Source organism: Poecilia reticulata, linkage group LG10, assembly GCF_000633615.1.
Source record: "Poecilia reticulata strain Guanapo linkage group LG10, Guppy_female_1.0+MT, whole genome shotgun sequence".
Taxonomy (NCBI): domain Eukaryota; kingdom Metazoa; phylum Chordata; class Actinopteri; order Cyprinodontiformes; family Poeciliidae; genus Poecilia; species Poecilia reticulata.
In genome coordinates, this window is record NC_024340.1 from 12180388 (window position 1) to 12203598 (window position 23211).

At 41.7% G+C, this 23211-nt stretch overlaps 3 protein-coding genes across 3 annotated transcripts in view; 2 read left to right on the forward strand and 1 right to left on the reverse strand.

Annotated features, from left to right (window-relative positions):
• ugl (ureidoglycolate lyase) overlaps positions 1-4461 on the forward strand; it is a 19132-nt gene extending 14671 nt beyond the window's left edge. Inside the window, exons 6-11 of the mRNA XM_017307013.1 lie at positions 106-184; positions 1266-1358; positions 1452-1524; positions 1764-1831; positions 2469-2593; positions 2674-4461. Of these exons, the coding sequence (XP_017162502.1) occupies positions 106-184; positions 1266-1358; positions 1452-1524; positions 1764-1831; positions 2469-2593; positions 2674-2848 (613 nt within the window). The 3' untranslated portion in view covers positions 2849-4461. The remainder of the gene's footprint in view (positions 1-105; positions 185-1265; positions 1359-1451; positions 1525-1763; positions 1832-2468; positions 2594-2673) is intronic.
• Positions 4222-23211, reverse strand: part of LOC103471157 (N-alpha-acetyltransferase 15, NatA auxiliary subunit-like) — a 20881-nt gene continuing 1891 nt past the window's right edge. The window contains exons 2-21 of the mRNA XM_008419985.2: positions 19697-19958; positions 19039-19123; positions 17191-17295; positions 16919-17076; positions 16488-16622; positions 14280-14433; positions 14061-14180; positions 12801-12896; positions 12386-12492; positions 12180-12252; positions 11915-12084; positions 11686-11838; positions 8280-8408; positions 7815-8028; positions 7528-7721; positions 7323-7431; positions 6290-6388; positions 6068-6211; positions 4922-5019; positions 4222-4850 (exon numbers count right to left, since the gene is read on the reverse strand). Of these exons, the coding sequence (XP_008418207.1) occupies positions 4641-4850; positions 4922-5019; positions 6068-6211; positions 6290-6388; positions 7323-7431; positions 7528-7721; positions 7815-8028; positions 8280-8408; positions 11686-11838; positions 11915-12084; positions 12180-12252; positions 12386-12492; positions 12801-12896; positions 14061-14180; positions 14280-14433; positions 16488-16622; positions 16919-17076; positions 17191-17295; positions 19039-19123; positions 19697-19750 (2607 nt within the window). The 5' untranslated portion in view covers positions 19751-19958 and the 3' untranslated portion in view covers positions 4222-4640. The remainder of the gene's footprint in view (positions 4851-4921; positions 5020-6067; positions 6212-6289; positions 6389-7322; positions 7432-7527; positions 7722-7814; positions 8029-8279; positions 8409-11685; positions 11839-11914; positions 12085-12179; positions 12253-12385; positions 12493-12800; positions 12897-14060; positions 14181-14279; positions 14434-16487; positions 16623-16918; positions 17077-17190; positions 17296-19038; positions 19124-19696; positions 19959-23211) is intronic.
• Positions 22005-23211, forward strand: part of ndufc1 (NADH:ubiquinone oxidoreductase subunit C1) — a 4376-nt gene continuing 3169 nt past the window's right edge. The window contains exons 1-2 of the mRNA XM_008419984.2: positions 22005-22174; positions 23021-23124. Of these exons, the coding sequence (XP_008418206.1) occupies positions 22030-22174; positions 23021-23124 (249 nt within the window). The 5' untranslated portion in view covers positions 22005-22029. The remainder of the gene's footprint in view (positions 22175-23020; positions 23125-23211) is intronic.

The window sequence follows — 23211 nt, forward strand, 5'->3', positions numbered from 1 at the left end:
TTTAATGCAATAGTATTTTCTAGAAAGGACTTTTTTTTCTTTTTAATGCAACTCTTCTGTCTTTTGGGTAAATATATTCAGTTCCTCTGTTTTTCTGCTCTTCAGGCTGAAGTTATTGGAAATCAAGGCAGGTGTTGATGGCTTCATGGTGTATGACATGAATTTGATTAAACCCATGCAAGAAGTGAGTACCTCATTATACTGCTTTAGTACTGCAAAAGGCAGCTCTCAGTAGCTTTTGTTCTATAAAAAAAGACCATGAYTTGATTTCAAAATTTCATTTCCTGTTTATGTCCCACATATCAAATTCAACTGAAAGAGAGAAAATTCATTTAGTTTTTATATCTAAATATATTTAATATCTAGAAATTATCTAATTCTGCAATTTCAAAAAAGATGTCTGCTCAAAATATCAGAGTACATCACCCAAAGAGTAGCACCACTTTAACATATTTTTACTCAGGTAAAAGAAGTTACAATCCCCCAAAAATGACAAGTAAAACTAAAAAAGTATTTGATGAGTAACTGATTAGCAGATTAGAACGTATGATTTAATATTTCACAATGATAACAGAAAAATATAAAATTATTCGTAAATTCGATTAAAGACTAAAATAAAGCAAATGATTCAAATATATAAGATGATTACAAACTGAGCAGAAAAATTAAGAAACTACAGCAGTAAGTGTTACATAAGTGTATGGTACTGCCAGTGACAACATGGTGCTTACTGCATCTTCTAGATCTATAGAGTTAGACTGTGTGTTCTTCAGTTTCTCACAATGGGTCCAGAAACTTTACTCAAGTAAGAGCAGTGATACTTCATTATACTACTCCTCAAGTAAAATTAACCCTTGTGTGTGCAAGGACTGAGGCAACTGATACAACTGATATGGGTGTGTGCTCGGTTGGACCMCATTTGTAAACACAATGGTTAAAAACTACAGTGTAGTGAACATCAGCAGAAAAGAACATTGTGGATTGGCCTGTACAGAGTCCAGACCCAAATTTGACAGAAAAATTGTGAGGGGGGCTGTGGAGTAGAGATGACCTCTGCAAGCTACAGTAGGAAAAAAAAGTTTCTTTCCAAAACTGCTTTGCACTCCTCCCCCTTTCTAGATAAMTTTTGTGCTTCACTTGAATTTTACAGCTTATCTGTCACAGTAGTGATGAAAAAAGTTGGGAATGATTTATCATGGTTTCAGGTTGTTACATTGCAGTAAGTTGGCATCTTAACATGAGTGGTGATGTTTTTTTTCCTCCAGCTGTTTGAGCTTCACACGGAAGGTGACAACCAGCTCAACCGGCTCCGGGACGATGTCAGCGTGACTCCTGAGGACCTGCTGTCCATGCCCTCTGTTAGTGGAATCAGGGGTTAGATTGGAGACTGTTTGGAACAAAGTAGCAAGAAGGTTCAACAGCACATGATTTGTTTTTGTCTTTTTCCTCAGGGAGGAGTCACTCTTTATGGGCTTAAGTATAACATTGCAGTGGGTGTCCTGTTTATTAGTGCATGGCTATCAGGTGAGAGTCATACACCAACACTTTGGGCAAAAATCCTGAGATGCTTGCTCTCACTGAGGTGCACCCATGTTCTCTGTCGAGTCCTGAACCACCAGGAGCCGTTCCCTGCTAAAAAGTGATGCTAAAAACTTGCTTAGCATAATGAAACAATTTTAGAAACTCTGATTAACCTTTTTATGTTAGTACAGGGCTATAAGAGGACTGTAKTACTGTAAGAGGACCATAGTGCTGTTTTCCAGGTAAAGGCCATTTTTTCTACAGAGGCCAGGTGGAAGACTCAGCCACTGCAGAGATTTCTAGATCCCAGGTAGGTTCCAGACAATCCTCTCACGATTCAGTAAATACATCACAGATGGTCTGATATAGAAAATTACAGGTGAACAGAGTTCAAACAGGAGTGGTGGAAGGTTGACATGTCCAACAGAACCTGCTTTCAGCCAAACACATAATAAACTGAATGAGAGACTGCAACACAGATAAAACATGTCTGCTTCTTTTAGGGATCTGCAAACTCAGGTAGACTAACAAACCACACATCAAAATGAATTTCTACTAACTCCAGCCCTGGTGACTTAAACAGGACAGTGACACAGACAACTGAAAAAGATCCACAATATGTCCCAACAGTCAATCAGGACCTCAGAAAATGTTTGAGTACCTTTGGGTAAAGTGAATGAACAGTTCATATATTATACTTTTTGTTWGTCTGATTTTATGAAGTAGAACTCACCAAAGAACTCTAAGAGAGTTCTAGTTTACAGCCCAACAGTTCTACTTCTTTTACTGAGAAGGTCCTGACTGGCATTAAAATGGACCAAAATAAAAAACAGAACTATCTACCAGTAACAATGGACAAAATGATTCTTGAACAGAAACTAAACTGGACTGAGTAGGATGAAGTAGTTCTGCAGAACAGCTTTTAACTTAGCAAATGGCTATGCCAGGTGTGGCAGTGGATCCGACACCAGGCTCGACTGGAAGATGACAGCAGGGTGGTGAGCAGGCAGCTCGTCACTGAACTCACCAAGGAGCTCAGCACTGAACTCGGCCGCCTGTGTCCCTCTGAAAGGTAAGCATGCTGCAATGGAGGACTTGGGCTTTTCTTCTCCTAAATTGCTCTCATCCCGTAAAGTGTTTTATCTGCTTTAGGACTGAACAGAGGTTACACACGGCAGCAGACATGTTCCTGGAGGTGGTTCTGAAGAGACATTTCCCAGAGTTCATCACCTCTTACCTGAACTTGGACCACACTTTTCTCACCTCCCAGAACCTGAGAGAGGAGGAGAAGGCGGTGGAAACAGGAAGACAACRAGCCAAGCTGTGAGGGGCAGCCAGGAACAGAGTGATGGAAAACCAACAGACCTAAAAGTCATGACATGTATGGAGTTAATTCTGTGTAACRCAATCCTTCAGAGAAAYGTGGTAATAGATTTCCCTTACTAGTTCCGCTTAGGCTTTCAAATTACTGGTCAGAAAATGACTCCAATTCCATAATAATAGAGTGAGACTCTTCATACAACAAAACAACGTGAAGGGCTAAATTAGCTAAAAGTGATAGGTCGGTACATTAAAATGTACAGTATTTAATCAATGTCCACAACCGATTCTGAATCAGTCTCACAACTGTGAATACCAAACTAATATGTGATCACCTACAAGTTTAACTGTGAGCTAACAGCAGGCTAAATTCTATCAAAACTGAACTTTAGAGAATCAATGCATGACCAGACAGCAGAGGCTTCACTACCTAAACAAGATTAAAACACACAGTTGTAGGATAATAATAATCATGGCTGCTAATTAATCCAGAAATAAAAAGTTCTGGTTCTGCTGAAGGTTTCTTCCTGTTCCAGGGAAGTTTTTTCCTCTCCACTGTCGCTAAATGCATGTTCAGTATGAGGGATTGTCAATGACTTGATGCAGTCTGCTGGGTTTTCTTAAATTTCATAATTTGAATAATAAACATAACTTAATCTGTTTGAGATGGTAGTTGTGAATTGGCGCTACAGAAATAAACTGATTATATTTTCTTCAGAATAGGATGTTCAGATTTTCTGATGTCTACCCTTGGAGGGTTAAGTGTTTACTGAGGATGTTGAGCCAACTGAAGCTGTTGGGGACCAAGATCCTAAAGTTCATGCCTGTTCTGATCCATGAAAACGTTTGGASCTCCTGCTCTGCAGCCATGAAGCCTCATTTCAACTCCTCTGGAATTGAAATGACCTGGTCAGAGATCAAGTATTTCTATGCCTGGGGGATGCAAATCAGCTSCCAGTTGTTGTAAAAACCTTGTTGCCMTGGTTATGCATTACAATTGAAAGTTAGAATAAAAAGCAGATACCTTTCCAGTTGCACTACATCCAAAACCACAGGGAGTAACTGTCCAAACATGAAAAACCTCAACCCAAAAACTGACGAACAAAACTAATGCAGCAGAGATGCTCCAACATACTCCCATCACTAGAGGTGCTGTTGTATTCAGTTTCAATGCTCACAAACTCATCACCACTTTGCTTAGAAATGACCACAGGCGGCAAAAAGCAGCAGCTGAAGGAACAGGAAGTGAACATTCAGGCCAACAGTGTGACTGACCGTTTGGTCTTACTGCTTCCTGTTCCTGCAGCAAAGCATGACCAGCCATCTTGCACTCCTTAGCCCCCCACCACACACACACACACACACACACACACACACACACACGTTTTGCAAACAGTTTTATTAATTCCTCTGTCAGTTTGTAATATATAAATTACTTTTAAAAACGTGAGAAGCAGATGCACCTACAAGAAGAACTTGGCATGAAAACACAGGTATTCTAGAAAACCTAGACTGTGTTCACCGTTCACCAGGCCACTCCAGCCAGCCAATGACCACACTTCCCACAATCCTTTGCCTCCCAGTGTAAATATATCAGTTCTTTTCTGATGCCATGAACTGGGCAGAGCCTTTTGTGTTGTTTAAAAAAAGTCTGATGGTTCTGTTCCCTTTGCCGTCCATCCTGGGGTGCTCAGTCCAGCAGGTCAGTGCAATGTGTGGGTGTGGGGGGGCTGTGGTGGTGAACTAAGGCGTCTGGCAGGGGTCTACCCCTCTGATCCCCCCCATTCTTCCCCCTCTCCTCACATTTCATGTGCGAGATCATCGTGCTCTCCTGCCGACAGGTCGCCGTTGGCGCTGATTGTGGTGCTGTTGTCTTGGTAACCGGGGGGCTTGAAGGTCAGGGAGTAAGGGTAGATCTTGTGGCAAGTGGCACGGTAAGACTCGGCAGCTTTCTGCTGAGCCTCGCCCAGCTGGCCGCTCCTCAGAGCCTCCAGCACCTCGGAGCAGATCTGAGGACAAACAAGTCGCTTCAGTTACCATGGCGCTCACTGTGGCGCCCTCCAGTGGTCAGATGACTCACCTGGATGCTTCTTCCAGACAGAGGCTCGGCCAGAGCTGTTGCGATCTCACAGGCCATTTTATCAGAGGACGGCTCCAGGTAGACCATCATCTTAGCAGCTGCAGACACAAGGAGACAAGGGTCTGAGAGGTGCTTCTGGTGCAAACGTTGCATAGAACAGAGTCCAGAACAGATTCAGTTAAATCACAGCCACATGCTTCTTCTTTAAATCGGCCAAATCATGTTTGTCTTCCCCAGGGAAGACTGAAGCACAGAAACACATGAACAAAAACAGATGGAAAAAAAAAAACGTTCTAATAAAGAAGAATATATAGAGGAGACTTAACATTCATGTTGACACTGACGGTGATAGCCTGAATGTTGCTTTCAATGTTGAATTAATTTGGGTTTACTCAAAGAATTCACAGTCCTACCTACTCTTATCTTATAGATCTCTTAACTTTAGATCTTGTTTTTTTGCCTCTAAAAAACGACCTGATTGGACGCTGGAAAAGACTATTGTTCTGTCCAGGTTGAGCTAAAAGGAGTTAGCCTTTCAGCAAAGCTATTCAAGCCTAAAATAGCTACATGTTAACCATGTAGCTGCAGCACAGAGGCTAACGCCAATGTCAGCTTCTACAGTCACATTTCTACAGAAGTTCCATGAATGATCAGGAGTTCCTGAAACTCTGAAAAGATGAATGGATTGAATAACACTTTGCTCTGACCTGATGGTGGAAAAACCTGAATAACAGATTAAAAAGTATAAGAATCTTTTTTGTAGAGCTCTTATTTGTATTTAATCAAGAATTTAACTGGCAAAAAGGGGWCTTGAATTGAAAATGTTGCTTTTTTTTGTCAATATATGGTTTGATTAAAATGCAATAGTGATTAGTTAATGACAGCCCCTTCAATAAACTTTTAATTGAGTCCCACCACCAGTAAAATATTTTTTACAAGATGCAAAGACATGCAAGACAGCAGAAACTGTTGCTTTCTTGTAAAGCTGTCTTTAGTTCTCAGCTCRGCCTCTGTATTTCCTGTTCCAAATTAGTCTTTAGCTTCCCAGGTTTTTATTCATTTTAGTAGTTTTGATATTGTACAGTCCCAATGTTTTCTTGAGAAACACGGTGCAGTGTGTAGCTCCTCCCTCTGAGGCGTACCTACCAGCCAGCCGGTGGGGGATGCAGCTGGAGTGTTGGCTCAAGTAGTTCTTRTTGAAGCTCTGAGGGTTGCTGTCTCCAAACAGCCTGGAGATCTCCTGCTTCAGCACAGTCCTCACCGCCTCGGCCAGGTCTGCGCTCTCWCTCACTGCGAGCAGCAAACACTGAGCTTTAGTCACCTCTGGAAGGACCGAGAGCTGAACACGGCCAGCAGTCACTTTCTCACCCTTCTTGAAGAAGCGCACTAAACACTGGTGCAGCCATGGGTCGGAGGGTTCTATGGCCACCGCTCTCTTTATCGACTGCAACATCAGAAGGTACTTCTCTAGGAAGAAAAGAACGGACAGACAAGTTATGGTGCAGGAAAAAACTTTTGTTTTCTCAGCTGAAACAGGCTGGATCAGTTGCTCAGTTTCCATCTAATTATTTTGCTGATTTTAGATAAACCTTTAAGTTCAGTGTGTTTCTATCTACTGTTTGGAGCAAATCAACCAGGCWATGTCAGATGTTGATGACATGTACGGCTGTAATAAACAGATCGTTGAGGTTGTAAACTAGAATGGACCACACATGTCAGAAAAAGTCTTTCCCTCTGAAGGGGATAGATTTCACAGTCCCAGCAGTGGATGAGAAAATTTGCTGCATTGGAACATACTCTATAAAAGTGTCTATCTATACTTTAGTGCATTAACTCTACTTCAGGAAAGCCAAAAACCTTTTTACATTCATGTGAGCGTAAAGATATTGCAAAATTGAGAAAGTTATTTTGAATTCTGCAGTTTCCATCAAYCTTTTCTAGTGCAACACTGTAACATGTAGATAAACCAGGTTACAGACAGAGTGGCAAATGCACCGTGAAACCAGCTGGTGATCAGAACCACTCTCTGTTCTCAGACATGTTGGCACAAACGCACACCATGTGATGTCGCCTCTGCTTCTAAGACAGCTAATAAACAACTGATCACATGAGACTATATCCTGTAGAACCTCTTAAGAGAAATTTCCCTAAATCTGTTCAAAACTATATCAGCAGGTCAGAGTTTTACAAATCCTGGGGATTGCTCATATAAGTTACAGTCAGTAGGTATAGGTCAGTAAAGGGTCAGTACATTTATTATATAGTTATTACAGAACAAACTGAGAAAGGTTTAAAGGCTGAATTAGTCACAGCAGTTGGACATATTTAAACAGAAATGTCTGACTGCCAATCTGAAGTTGCCATGAGGCAGCAGATCCCATCCCTCCTCTGAGCTGCCAACCTTTTCTGAAGTAGATCTCAAAGGCTAACAGGTGAGTCTCGATCTTGTTGCGCACCAGGTTCTTCAGAGGGATGAGGAACTTGACTGCTTCCTCCAAAGGGTTCTCCGGCTGGGAACACACAATCAGAACGAGTTTTTATTATTTATTTTTATACTCCAAAAACATTCCTTCAAGCTGATAGAACACAAGAAACCCTGGACCCACCTTAGCTAACTTATCGGGTATTATCTCCTCCTTGGGCCCTCCAATTTCCTCATCATCATCCTCCTTTTTCTTCTTCTGGTTCTTCAGCTGCTTCTCTTTCTCTGCATTCTTCTTCTCCTCCTCTAACTGAGCCTTCTTCTGCGCTCTTCGCTGTTTGTTCCGCAGCTTCTTCAGCTCCTTGTCTGTTAGGTTCTCTGCATAAAGAGAAAAGTTTCATTTCTAAGTGTTTTATCCCCACACCCAGCATGTAGCTCTCTACTAAAGCCAGATGAGACGCGGCATCAGACCTGCATCTGCCTGGCTCTCTTTGTTGTCATCGGCCAGTGGCCTGTCATGTAGGTCCAGGTAGATCTGGATGGCGGTGCGAGCAGCTTTGTAGTAGAAGGGGTGCTGTCGCAGGACGTCCTCCAGCTTCAGCAGGTCCACGTAGGAGCGCAGCGTCATCTTCCTCATGCAGTAGGTGTGGAAATCAAACTGGTCGTCTGTGATCTCCACAAAATGCTGAGACACACAAGGAGAGGACAGATTCAGAGTTCCATGAATCCAGCTGGTACGCTGACAAACCAGAACAATGCACCAGATTAACACATTAATAGATGTAGAACAATTAACTGTTCAATCCGGAAAATGAAGCAATTCTGACTTCTAGAATAACAGGAACAGCAACCGAGCAAAAATTAAACATGCATGGTGGTTTTAGATTTCTTCACAACAACAGACGCCTGCGATGACAGAGTGAGCAACAAACGTACCCTCTCGATCTCATGACACTTCTTGAGGGCCTCACCGAGCTTGTTCATGGCCTTGTAGGCTAAAGCGCACTCTGTCTGGAACCACATGCACTGCATCTCATTCAGGTTCTCCACTGCAGATGTCCCYTCCTGGAGACACAAGATTCACAAACACAGGAGGTGAATGAAGCCTGTTAGAAGAGAAGCCTGTTAGAAGAGCAGGCTTCTAACAGGCTTCTGAATCCAGAATAACACTCTGCACTTACTTTAAGGGCCCACAAGTCCATTCAATTCAATTCACAATTACTTTATCCCAGAGAGATATTACATTTTCAAAGAGTCATTTTGATGGTGACTTAATGGACAAGATCTCCAGTAGAAGTCAGTCTTGCTGCAAATCTGAAGAAGCCTCTGACTGAAGTATATTGCTATATGACAGTCTCATGACTACCATGACAGGCTAACAGCTCAATATGCAGGCAGCAGAGACAACTGACCAGCTCTGCTSATCAACCTCATTTGCTTTTGCTGCTTCTTTTAAAAATCTGCCTGGTTGTGTGGTTAGAACGCCGAACAGAGACAGACTGCTGAGGAGTTTTGGGCTCTATGTATAGTATTGGTAACATMTATTATGACCTGCAAGCTTAAGGAAAACCAGTTAAAATGTGTGATTGTTTTGATATGCTAATTAGCCATGTGGTCAGGTCGCGTTAACGGAATATTTTCCGTATTTGACCGGTTATTTTTTTTAAACGACAGGAAAATTTAAAGCCCGTTGGTCATTTGACAGGTTACAATTAACACCCTTTACGCAAAGAGTTCATTGCAGAGGCAACTAAAATCAATCAATAAAAGAATCCTTTCTGAATATCATCTCACGGACACTGAACTAAATGCGTCTCTCTGACCGGGAGCTGACAGCGTGTTGAAGAGTTATGGACCGGAGGCTTTGGAGCGTTAGGAAGCCCATTCAAAACCTTTGGTAGAAATGGYGTGTTTAGTTTCAGTCTCCATTACATACAGAACAGAGAAAACTAAAGAGAATGTAATGTTGAATGAATTTAGAGTCTAAACAGGAAATAAATAAAGGTGCAGAAGTTAATTAGATCCATGCGCAGTGCGCTGCGGCTGCACAACCAACGCGGATGCGGCTCCGCCGCTGCGAAGAATTAAACTTAACTCATCCTGTGATTTCAACAAATGGAGCTGARGACGTTACCGTCCAGCATCCAGAAGGAGAGCAATGCTCAGAAGAGCGGCAGACACAACATCTGTCCRTTTTGGGGAAGAGAAACCATGCAAAAAAACAATAAAAATCCTTGCACGCCCGGACCGCACAGGGTATAAAAGAAAAGTTCAATGGATTGGTTTGGACCAGACAGATCCAACTGCCCGATGAATCAGAGCAGATTTCTCTGCAGATGMGAACCAGGAGGAATTCGTGAAGCTGAGCGTTCAGACCACAGCGGGTGAAGTGATGTAATTTAAGTGGAGTCGTTTAATTTAATTTATTATAAGCTATTGGGGCCACAGTCAGTGGTTTTTGTCACTATGGAGAAAATTTTAGATGCATTTATCTGCTTTATGTGTGATGGGATCTGGACTCACGGTTCAACTGGGTGAATWTTAGCTAAATCGCATAAAAAATGCGGCTAAATAGCCGATGTTAATGTGATTATAATTTGAYGGGTAAAAATAGAACATAACTGATTATTTAAAATCTCGTCGGTCAAGATGACTGAGAACAAAAAAGTCTAGCGCGACCTCTGCATCTGGTATAGAAAAACTTTACATTTATACATTTTAAACCTTTTAGACACTAAAAATACAAAGTGAATGGGGAAAAAAAGGAGTTCTTACAAGTCTTCATTACTCCAGAGCAAGAGAATATAGACGATAAAACAACAGAACTATGTATTCAAATGAATTCATCACAGTGGTGTTACTACTGTATTTACATCCTCACTATCCATACCAACTACCTACACTATTGAGCTTAGTTTAACTGTAGTGTCCATGCATGTCAGATACCTATTAAAATGCTACCACAAAATGAATGAAGTAAACAAAGTATTGGCATAATTAAGGACTCAAGAACATCACTGAATGCATATGGATCATTTTCTGGGAAGTCATGACCTTGTGGAGCAACAAATGTAGTGACATCATARACAAGAAAACATTTTGTAGCAGATAGAGAAAAATGAACAAATATAACCCAAAAAGAACATAAARATATCTAGGCAGCACAAGAAGAAAATACTTTTTTTTGCAATCCCAGACACTCAAATTTAACAAAAAATGTATTTAAGGGCAAAAGAGTGGATTTTGCTTGATATGTCCACTTTGACATTCACACCCTCTTGGCAGCAGGTTTGTGTCCGACACTGCATGTGGCTCTCTACACTCTCAACCCCCACAGTACTAAGCCTAAAAGTTGTTTTCTTGCACAGAAAGCTCCTAGCATCATTGGAAACAGAAGTGAGCCAGTGGCAAAAACCAAAGTCATACATCCAACTGGAAATACATCTGCATGATGGATTGAAAAAAGCTAGTTAGCTAGCCACCAAGGGTGTACAGCAATCCCTCACTATAACGCGGTTGACCTTTCGCCGTCTCGCTGCTTCGCAGATTTTTTTGTGCAGTTTTTTTCACAGTGCATTGTGTTTTGCGTCCTGAATGGCTAAACAGTCTCCGAGATCCTGGGTGCCAATAACGTTACGGTATTTAAATATAAGTAATACAGATTGGCCATTCAGGAGATGAAAGCTGAAAACTTTGAATGCTGCTGGAAAAATCTGTGGCCAGAGGCAGAACAAAACCTGACCGGAGGCTCGCTTGACGAGATCCGTCGCTCTGCCGTAGATACAGCTGTGAATCTGGCGGGGCAGCTTGGAGGAGACGCTTTAATGACATGACTCCGGATCACACTAAGGATTGATGCACACACACACACACATCCACTGACCTGAAAACAGGTTTTGTTCTTTSGTTTCAATGTAGAGTATTTAATTATGCTGTATAATAATTGTAAAAACTAAAGGTAACTACTTCATGGATTTCACTTATCGCAGGTTATTTTCGGAACGCAACCCSCAAGAAAAACGAGGGATCACTGTATTGGTGGTAGCCTGAACCGCCTYGAGTCACAGAACACAACCATCATGTTTACGGTTACTTAAAACTTTTGCCTGACAAAAAACAAAACCCCCATATACTATATGAGATTACATAGATCTGCCACGACAAAATTTAAGACTTGTGATTAATATATACAAGGAAAACATGCATCTTTTTCAGGATTMAGGAGCTTTTTAGGATGCGTGGACASCCTGCAGTCAGGATGTTTTGGTCCCTAAATCCCTTGAGACAGGCTATTCTTCCAGCCTAACCACCTTTAGGGAAACAGTGACCAGTGTAAATGTACCCGTGTAAACTTGGAGCACATCTCCTCTGCCTCCTTTATAAGGCTGGCCTTCAGCATGTACTTGGCACACTTGGAGTTGATGAATCGGTCGGCAGTGTCCAGCGCCTGGGCCTCGTCCATCCATCGAGCCGCCTCCTTGATGTTGCCTGCATGCTACGGATCAGGCCAGACAGTTAGAGGAAGTTGTGTCGTCCTGGTGCCGCATGTCACTCTGAGTGCASCGTCATACCTTGTAGATCTTGGCYTTGACCAGGAAGAGCTCGATCAGTGTGGGTGTGCTGTCGATGGCCGTGTTGATGTACTCCAGTGCCAGGCTGGCCTTGCCGATGAAGTCATAGTGCTGGGCTAAGAAGTACTGCACCCACAGGAGGGTGGTTGGAGGCTCCTCCTTCCCATCATCTGCACACACGCATAACACACACAACTCCTGCATTTAGAGACAGCTAGAATGACACCAATCAGAGTAATGCATTAGAACATATAGAAACACTTACCACCTTCACTAAACATTCGACTGCTTTTTAAACAGCTTTCATAGCCAAGTACTAATTCTTCTATTATCATAACCTGCATGCCCCAAAAACATAAAAAAACAAAAGAAAAACAATAAGTTAGCACTACCTAAAATGGAAAAATGAACAAAGTACGTTAATGAATTCATACTCAGCCAGAAACTTTCCAGCAGAACGGTTCTGCTAACCTTTTCTCCGTCTGTGTACAAGGATTTGAGCGTGGTGAAGACAGGAGGGCAGCCTTTAGTGAAGTTCATCCTCAGATAGATGTCCAGACATTCCCGGAACTTCTCCCCTGACCAGAACGACAAACAGGAAGGAGACAGGAATGTGATGCTGGAATGGCAATATGGAGTCATCAGCCCAAAATACCACACCCTGTCTGATTCCACAGGAGAGGATCTCATTGACCTGGAGCCAGGATCTTCAACTTAACCACCTGATCCTTCTCCTGCTGTTCTCCACCTGAGAGTTTCTGTAGTGCTAAAGTTGATGTTTGCAACAGGGGGAGCTGCTGCAGCCACGCTGATATCAGTATGACCCAAAGRCTGAGCTAAGAGTGCTAATGGAACAGTGTCTAGCAGCAGGCTGTCCTGCGTTTACCTGTGAGGAAGTTAAGAGGCAGCCTTCGAGGAACCAAACCTCTGGGAAACTTCACCCAGGACTCCTCATAGATCTTCTGGTGCTCTTCTACACTGCCTGAAGACACACACACAGACACTTAATGCTAACATGTTAACGCCGTTTGATCTTTAGAGTTGTTTTTGTTCATATTACAGTGCTTCTAACACTGCACAGAAGGTARTTTTCATGCAAGAAACACACTAAGAGGATTTATCGTGAATTGTGAGGAAACACTAGACTATAATATATGGAATACAATACAGTTTCCAGGGTTAGCTCGAGAAAACCTACTAAAGCCCTGTAGTTTTTTTTTTACTTCACTTAAATCCTAATTTAGTTATCTGCCAGTGGGTAAGCTATGCAATACTGGTCACATTTAAAAGCAAATCAATAAAAAGAGATATTATCTAAAATGGATAATAAGTTTGTCTGCTTAACTAAATATTCTGATGGTACAACATTAAACTATTTACAGTAGTTAACTTTCTTGTTTACCAAAATCCTGCTGTTAATTTGTAAAGTGATGCAGTGTTTTGATTTGCTGGTTGTGATTGAAAAATCACAATCACCATTCAGATGATGATGATGATTAGCTGGTGATGACTCATTTACTTGCTAGCGTAGACACCAAGCCAAACGTGTGTGAAATGTAAATGTATAACACACACATTACTGACTGTTCACAAAGTTATATCTGCTCACATCAGTCTCAGGTAGGTGGCACAAACAGAATGTCATACGCAGAAGGTTGCTTTTATGACATGCTAACATCCAGGCTAGCTAGCACTCTGCTAGCCAGCAGTGGCTCCGGTAACGTAAACRATGTTGGCATGGTGATGTCAGCTGACCCAGTGATGAGATGGGTGTTAGAGCAGCCGAAGGGATGCGAGATATGATGTGAACAGAATTCCAAGACACAGATTTAGGATTCAAGATAAAATATCTGTAAAGAGTAGAGAGGCCTGGAGTAATTGGCTCATGATTGGACTAGGGCAATTTTCAGCTTGATTGCAGACGTGACCTGGTGGGGTTATAAGTCATCCTCTCTAAATACAGAGCAAAAGAGGACATTCTTTTGCTCTGCAAAAGAATGGAGGAATTCAAGTATCGGCCAATCACCAATCTCCCAGAATGAAGGAAATCGCAGCCGATTCATTGGTGTCCCTCAGTATATAATTATCCATGCAGAGAGACTTTTCATTCTAATGGGAATTAATTCTTGCTATATGTTGTGTGCACCTGGTTTCAAGGTGTTCTCCAGGCCCTTGTAGTAGGCCCAGTTCTCTGGGTTCCTCTCCAGAAGTCTTGTGTAGATCTCTGAAGCTTCCTCTGGCCTCTCCAGCTTCAAAAGCAGCTCTCCTACAAACACACACATGTTCACGCCRCGCAGCTGTGTGTTAAGAGCCTCARCAGCCTTCAGATGGGCTCCACTGTAGCCTGCAGAGGCAGCGTGCTCACCTCTGGTCTCCTCCACAGCCAGCTTGTCACACATCTGCTTCTCATAGCTGTTCAGGTGCTCCAGTGCCTCTTTGTGCAGGCCAGCTTCCCTCAGAATCTGGTTCTGATACAGCAGCAGCTCACTGTACTCATAGTCCACCTTGTCTGGAGACGTCTGGACATCAACACAAACACAGGGGAAATATTTCAGCCTGTACAGAACCTCCTGATCGCTGGTTATGATAGTGTTACAGCCCCTGGCCTCTTGAGGCTGTGCAGGCTCRTTTTGTTATGCAGGTTCAGCTGTGAGAGCACACCTTCCTGATTGGCTGCCTGAGTGCTGCAGGAGAGCAGCTACTCCATTGGACCAGCAGAGGGATGGCAAGCCAATCAGACGTTGATGAGGCTCAGATGTTCCCTATAAAAGGCTCCTGAAAGCATTCTTCCCGACTTGCCAGTCAGTCACTGCTCTCGCAAGTGACTGTCACTTGCGACATATTTTTTCCATATTTTTGTTCAAAAAATACATATTTCCAATGCATGACTCAGTCATGCATTGTGTAGTGATGGGCAAATGAAGCCTCATGAAGCAGTGAACCTTTCCAGCCCTTTGCTTTGCAAAAAGGTTCRTTACTCGATGCTTCATTCATGACTCACTAGTGACATCTGCTGGTGAAACTAACAGCYTKRTCACTCAGTTGGATCATACTTCCAAAAATTAGTAAATGCAATATTGTCACAAAGTTTTCATCAAACTCATATTTAGTAACAGGAGAATCAATGAAACCATATTTAATTGTCATATGTTTTAATTATTAAAATGATTTGTAGCCAATCTAATCCTGGTTTATGTTGAACATCAGTGGTTGTGTTGGGTTTTCTTTTATGTCAGACTGATTTGACCATAAAGACATTTGATGTTTTAGTGTCTTGGGAGTGCAGTGCATGTTGGGGCGTTCACTTTTTCTTGAATTTATAATTGGCTTTGATCCCTTATATATGGCCAGATATTGAATTTTAGTTCTGCAACACCATTAAATCTGTTTCTGCTGTGAAAGACTGATATATCTTTGCTAATCAAACTACAAATAACAGTGAAACTTTGCAGAAGGTGAGAAATTGGGAGGTGGAGGGGTTAATTATTATCTAAGAATAATTTTATTGTGAGGATAAAATCAAAGTATTCCCAGATGTCAGAGATTTTCCTCTTACTGGCTCCATTTCTGACAATTAATCAAGTTTACTTCTGTAACACATTTCAGCAACAATGCAGTTCATAAAATCACCAAAAATATAAAGTCATAAAAAAAAATCTACAATTGAGAAAAGCAGTAACAGACATTACATTTTGATGAGTGCCATCATCTATACACATCAAATATGTTGGTCAATGTTCATTTTATTTTGGCCACTGAAGACAAATATTCTCCTCTGCTGCGAGACCAAAAGGACAACAACCCATGATGCAGCGCGGCTCATCGCGCTTTTATTTTGAAAACCGACACGCAAAATGAAGCAGTCACGTGACCCATGCAATGCGAGGCCTCGTTTGTTGCCAGTCACGTGGTTTTCAGCAAGACGACACAAGCMTCGAAGCCTGGATTCAGATAACCCATCACTAGCATTGAGACAAGCATTGTGAAAGCAGTGACTTTCYGTATGCATTGCATGGCAGGCACCTATTATTTCTACACCCAATAGAATGTCTCTTTAATATTCTTCGTTATTCTTCCGTTACCGTTTATGCGACCCATACCGCTGCGTGCACCCCCACAAAAATGGTATCAAAACGTTCAGGTTGATCCCGAGAAGGGAGCTACTTTTAGTGGGATTCTGAGTTAAAATTACATATATTGAGAAAAACGAGCAAAAAAACGAGGCCAAGTGTCTCACAGAGTCAGTAATCTTTCTCTCTGAAACACACACAGCACAGTGGATTTCTGACTCAAACTCTTTTAAACTCCCCCTCACGGGCACAAATATTGCCCTATTGGTCTCAAAGGTGGTCATGACATTTCTCATAATTTTTCAGTGTGAATTAAAATCCTTAGTATGAAGGTTGAAAACTTTCTAGAAAAAAACAATTATCCACTGTCTTTATTTTTTTTTTATTTCGGACKRTGAGTGAGAACCACATGTGCGAAGCTTACAGTCGTCAGTCTCGGACTGAATTTCACTGCATGAGGTTCAGCCATTAGCTGTCCAGCAGCTCATTCAGCCCCAGTGTACCTGCTGGGTTTTCCGGAACTCCTCCACGATCTTAGCTGCCATCTCAAAGTCTTCCAAGAGGTGATAAGCGACAGCATAGCCRATCCATGAGGCCCGCTGGCCAGGACGCAGCTGCAGCAGCTGGTAGCGGGTCTCCTGCAGAGAAACGCAGGTGGTCAGCACATCATGCTCCTGCTGGGCTGACCAACCAGGCCTCCCTCACTGCTGGGTCCTGGAGTTCTCCGTTTGTAGTCTCTCCATCCTACCATTACCCTGCWGCTGATTGTTTGACCTGAACTGTCTTACTAGAGAGCTCTGTCATTGGCTGACTTGAAATGTTTTACAATCAGTTTGAAGTAGGTTAGACACTGTCCACCGCTGACAGTGCCATCAGCCCCTTGTACCTGCAGGTATGAGACTCTGAGCAGTGTGTGTGTGTGTGTGTGTCTCACCCTGTAGCCCTCCAGGTCCCTCATCTGAATCTGCAGCAGGGACAGGTCTCTGAGAATCTGCAGGTTGTCCTTGTCCCACTTCAGAGCGTTGCGGTAACACTTGATGGCCTCGTCATATTTCTTATCRGAGCGCTGCAGCAGGCCGTAGACGTGCCAGCCTGGAAGGAGTCTGAGTTCAGGAACAGCACCRATCAGGACCGAGCCCTGGTGAGTGTTAGTCAGTCAGAGGAGAGCCGGCGCCCTTTCTCCTCTGAGAGCAAGGTGAAGGATACAGACATGGCTCTTCAGGTCGTTGCGCAGGCCTCGTCTCACCAGATCGTAGGCGTCCTCCTTCTTGCCCAGACAGTTGAGGGTTAACCCCTTCATGGCCAGCGTCTCTGCAGCCCAGAGTCAACCAGAGTCAGCGTTCATATTACAGGGATAGAGAAAAACAGCCCAAACATTCTTATTGAAACACGATTCTGTCTGTCAACTGTAGTTTAATTAACAAACAGACTACATCTGATATTACCATGACAACAGCTAGATGAACTGGCCCTCAGCAACACTACACATGGTGAAGTAAGATTTGATTTGGTGGAGTCCAGTCATGTTTTCATAGTCAAGTACTAATTAACGTATTTGTGGTATGGCCATAAAGCAACATCATGAAGCAACAGCTGAACTCTGAATATCTGAACAGACTAAAATGAACTGACTGCTCTKGTGGTCTGTTACCATGATGGCAGCAGTTCACAGGTCTGATGCGGTCAGTGGTCCAAACATCCATGTTAATAAAAAGAAGGGAATTCATAAAATAAGCTAGTCTGCATAGTAGCTTCTTATGGAATTCCATTGGCTTCTCATCTCCCTTCAGTAATCTGTGTGGGATTTCTCCCATTTCTTTATATTCCTACGGTAGAGTTCCTATGTAATCAGTAATCATTGAACAGAAGGAGAAGTGAGCGATGTTGTTGATTTTCTGGCAGCAGAGGAAATGAAGGAAACCGTTCAGTCCGTGTTGGTCAAGCTTCCAAATATCAGATTAACATTAAGAACTGACAAGTTCAGATCAGGTCTTCTCACTTCAGTGGAGAACGGTTGTTTACAACACAGGCAATTTCCAGTAAGCTTCAGAGCGTCAAASTGGCACATTACATTCATCACGGCCAAACGTTAGCAACTGGGAAAAATTTAAATCCTCAACACTGTCCACATCTCCAAGAAGCAAACCCTGCGCAACAGTCGAGGGTYCCAACCGTCTGAACAAACCAAAGTGTAGAACAAGGTCTTACCCAGGCTAGAAATAAGCTGATTTTTCCACTTAAGTTTAATATTTATCTTAGTAGGGGTGCTGTTGATTACAGCTGATTGTTTTTTTTTTTATAACTGACACTGTCAGGTGTTAAAAGGTCACAACACACTTTCAATGTGTATAGTGACAAAGGCACCAAGTTAACAGTGGGTGACTATTGTTAGCATGGCCTGATGGGCTGGTCTGTCTCAGCCTCCAACAGCAGAGCTGCTGATTTTCAGATCTTTGGAGGCAGATAAGATCGGCCATCAATCTTATCCTACTGCTGTAGCTCTAATGTCAGGCATGAACACACAGCAGGTCACCTTCTGGGGAGATGCTGTATGTGTAGCCCTGACTTTAAGCTATCCCACACATTATTTTAGCTTTCTTTTCCCTTAACATGTCCCTCATTCTGTATTACTACAAACATCTTCCATCATGAGGTGCAGCTGCATGTGATCAGRGCAGGAAGTGTTTACACTGGTAGCAAATCACAGCAAGAACATCTGTCCCTTCAGCCTGGGTCTTTCAGAAAGAAGACCCAGGCTAGATCTTGTTTCTGACAGACAACATTTCTACCAATAGTGCCACTGTACAACCGAGTTTCATAGTTATTAAAAAAAACACACACATGCACACACGGACAGAGACACAAAGGTGTCTGTGCTCTATTTTTAGTTGCCGGAGAGAAAGAAACTTTCAGTAGATAACAGGAAGGCTGACAGAAGAACAACAAARTTTGTTAGTGTTTTTACACCTGTCATGGAACATGACTCTGCAAATGTTAGCAGCTTTTAGACAATCTCAGAGTTAAAGGTAAAAGGAAGAAAAGGGTCTCTCTTACCTCCATGTTCTGCAAATTTGGGGTTGCTCAGGATCTGTTTGCAGAACTTCAGCCCGTTTCTGTACTGTTTGTGTTCATAACACCTCTGGAAGGAGAGAGAGAGAAAGAAATCACAGCATGCCGCCATGACAGTTCAGAGTTTTCCTCCAGCTGTTGCTGACGGGAATAATCCTCATCCTGATGGGACGGAGATGTCAGCACATCTGGAGCAACGGTCCAGTTCTGCTGTTGAGTTTTAATTCAACTCTAAACTGTTTTTTACCATTGGTTAGGGGAGGTGYATCAAGTTGGAGTTTCACTTAACTGACTTCACTTCTCTGTAACAACAGTGCTAAACAGAACCACAACACCCCGCTGCTCTTCAGCGTCACTCATGAGTCAATAATCCAACTTTAGGCGGACAAACTGCCGCAGCTTTCCTCTTTAACTTGGGCATGGCTGTCTTGTGTCAATACACTTCGGCCCTATTGACAGGTCAAAAGACATCTGCAGCATCCCAGAATAACCATCCAGCGGTGCTGTTTCTCTCCTGCTCTATCACAGCTGATGGTTAACAGACTTCAAAATTGCTGGGCTCCTGATGAGTTAGCTACCTGCTCTATATGTGCTACAACGGGCCACTGATTAGCACTGCAATAAGCTAACGCCAAGTGCCTACCAAAATCCTTTTGAAGAGAGCATTCTCCTTCTGCGGCAGAGTCACTGAGGGCATGGCGGTGGTTTCCTACTCCACTGTTGGTTTGCTCATGAACGATACTCCTTTCGAAACAGAGATACTGGACTTTTTCGGGACCTTCAGGCTCCTCTTTCTCACGTGTTTAAGCCGAGGCCCCCCTTCCGAGCAAAATGGCCGCTACGCTTCTCCTCCGGGTCATGTTGAATTCCCGAGTTCATTCCTTACAAGCCAGCCGGYGTGAAACCTGTAAGAGRTGATGAGCGGCGAAACTAGGAGTTTATTATTCGGCCAAAAATAATAGTAATAAAATAAATTTATATATATATACTCCAGACTCGGATTGCATAAATAGATATGTACATATCTATTTATACAGAATTTATCTGCAGAATTATCGGAATTATTTATTACATTTAAAACAGCCGTTTCTTTTCGGCATCGACACAATCCCATTTTGTTCACATCAACAGTATGGTTATGCGGTGGTCGTTGTTAGCAGAGCGTGCTTCGTATACGTCTGTCTTGATAGTGTGATGGAAATTCAGTGCAAACTCCACCTGCCCGGCGCGCCTCTCTTCACGCAGACTGTTAAATAGTGCATACCCACTGCTARCATTCAATAGTTGCAACCATAGACATTTGTTTGTCTATGGACATTTGTCATTGACACCTGTGAAAATAATTTCTAATCCCATGGCTTTTTTGTTCTCTGGGAAATTATTTTTGATGATAAATACAGAAACAAGCATAAAAATCAAAACATCTACAATAGTGATAGTAATATTAATGATAAAATAATGGTCAGTGTAAAGTAGCCTGCAAATTCTTTGGTGGGGGGCGGTGAGGGACCTGGATAAAGGCTGGGGGGCGCTGGGCCAAAAAAGGTTGAGAAACACTGTTCTAGAAGATCAACATGCGTATCCATGTATTGGCATGGRTTACCAATACAATGGTAATCTTAATGGTACAGTGTTGCCATATGACAACATCAMCATTTTAACAGTTTATCATTATTAAATGATCAAATACAGCACAATAAATGACAGAATAGTGAACTTACTTCATTTATTGTTCAGTATGTATTTTTGTCTGGTCAAAAAATGTCATAAAAATAATTTTTTTCATGATTTCTGAGGAGTCAAATGGTGAGGCTCCTCCCTGTGAAGAGGTCTGTTGAGAAAGGTGTCAAACYTCCCCCCAGAAAATTATGTGACAAATTTAAACACTGCTATTGCTTCTCTTAGGGTCTCATCTCTCTTTCAGTGCATTACATTGTAAAATTCTGTGTGTGGTCTTCAAGTGATTTGTTGCCAAATGGTAACATTAATACCATAGAGGGTTAAAAAACTGTAGCATGCAGCTCTGAACAAGGATGAAGCTTTACTGATGGTTTTATGACATTTAATTTCTTCAAAAGCAAAATCGTCGTAACAWTATAATCCACTTTACAATGTTTCAATTTACATTACTTTACGAATATGACAAATAATCATGTTAACAGACAAAATACATTAAAAGTAAATACWTTTTACAATCAATACACCTTGATTGTAAAAAGGTGTATTGACTTTTTACAATCGTATTGACAGCCTCTCACTCTTYGGAGAGGTTGTCAGTATAAAACAATGTTTCTTGCTCCSTGAAAAACAACTAACTGCTGTAATAAYTGTTGTACTTACTGTAACTGCTGTAACTTACTAAMATCTAATTTTGGAGAAAACAAACTGTTATACAACAGCACTAGACAGAAAATGCTAAATCCAAAATTAAACGTGCAGCTCAAAGCAGAAATCAAAATTACTGGCAAAATAAAACACTTAAAATTTTTCTGTAATAAAAACACTTCTAGTTATTTACAGTCGTTTTTCATTTCTCGATTCCAAAGATTTTGCGTTATTAATATCAAATATGTAAAGAAAGATAAATTAACCTTTCCCCTACTTTGTTTTTGTCTTCAACAAATAAATATTTGTGGCAATGTCATATTTTGTGTTTTTGCCAAATTATATTATAAATTATGCACAGTCCTAGGAGACTAAAAAAATAGTCGCCACTTTGTATTGTTCCTTATATGTTTAAGTGTTTGTTCTTTATTTTTCTCAAAGAAATAACCCGGAAAGAAAGTTACTTAAAAATCAAAAGCAAAAGTATTATGTTGGAAATAAAATATTTGATACCGCAATAGATATTTTATTTTTCTGCTTTTTTTGTTTGTTTGTTTGTTTGTTTGTTTGTTTGTATGTCAGCAATACCAAACAAGATATTTCAAATGTTCATTAAACCCTTACCTAGTTTGTTCGAGTTTTCGGCGCTCTATGAGTCAGGCCTTCCAGGCTTTGAAATCCATCGTAGTCGACAGTAACTCTCAGGCAGGCGGAATTAAACCCAGCACCGAGGCAGCTGTCAGTGCTAAAATGACGTTCAGCCGCTTGTTATCTCGAGCTGTTCTCGTTAACAGGGGTGAGTTAGTTGCAGCGTGGTGTTTAAGAATGACTGAAGTTTAATGTGGTTCTTCTTAATTAAAACACCGAGGTTGTTCTCAAGCCTGACCTTAGCTTAGCATTAGCGCGTCGTTTTCTCACGGGTGACTTCTTTTCTCACTGCAAAGATTAGAATTTAGTGGTAACCGTGATGCATTTATTGCAGCTAGTTTAACCACTAAATAATGAAAATCCCGGTCCCGTTGTTTCAATCCTATCACAGCTGWTCTTTCATTTCATTTGCTGTTATATCTGCTGGCTTAGAGACAGATTAACTACCTAACAKAATCTACTGATCAGGATGTATTGTGTTATTAATGAACTGGGTTATATGTAACTGGACATTAGTTGAATTTTGATTGTATTTTCTGAACGGATTTAGAAATGGAAAGTACATCCACATTTGATTGCACCTATATAAACATACACAATTTAAGTTTAAATCTTATTAAAATAAATTAAGTGGCATCAACAGATAATTTTATTACACTATGCACTGATCTCCTTTACATTGTTCAGAACTGCCAGGCTGTTCCGCTTGATTTGGTTCTAATCTGATTTATCATTTGTTCAGTCTAGTTTTCTAACATTTTAAATGCAGTGTTTTTAATGGTGGTCAAAACAAAGGTCAGACCAACTCCCCATTCAGGTTGTTTCTTTGTTTACACTTATTTTAAAGATATCTTGCTTTCCTAATCCCCAAAACCTTTTTTCTGTGCTGTCTTCCCGTTTCATGGTAGTGTTAATTGTTAATTAAAAGCTGTGTGTGTGTGTGTGTGTGTGTGTGTGTGTGTGTGTGTGTGTGCGCGCGCGAGAATTCTTTCAGCCGGATCCAGATCAGCCTTCACTAGCTCCAAGATGGACACAGCCAACCCCAACTGGCTGCAAGTGGGTCTTGCATTTGGAACATCGGCTTTTATCTGGGGCCTGGTGAGCACCAATGTTTGTGCACTAAGAGACAAAAGCTGGCATGGAAGCTACAGGTCCTTCTAAAAAAATTAGCATATTGTGATAAAG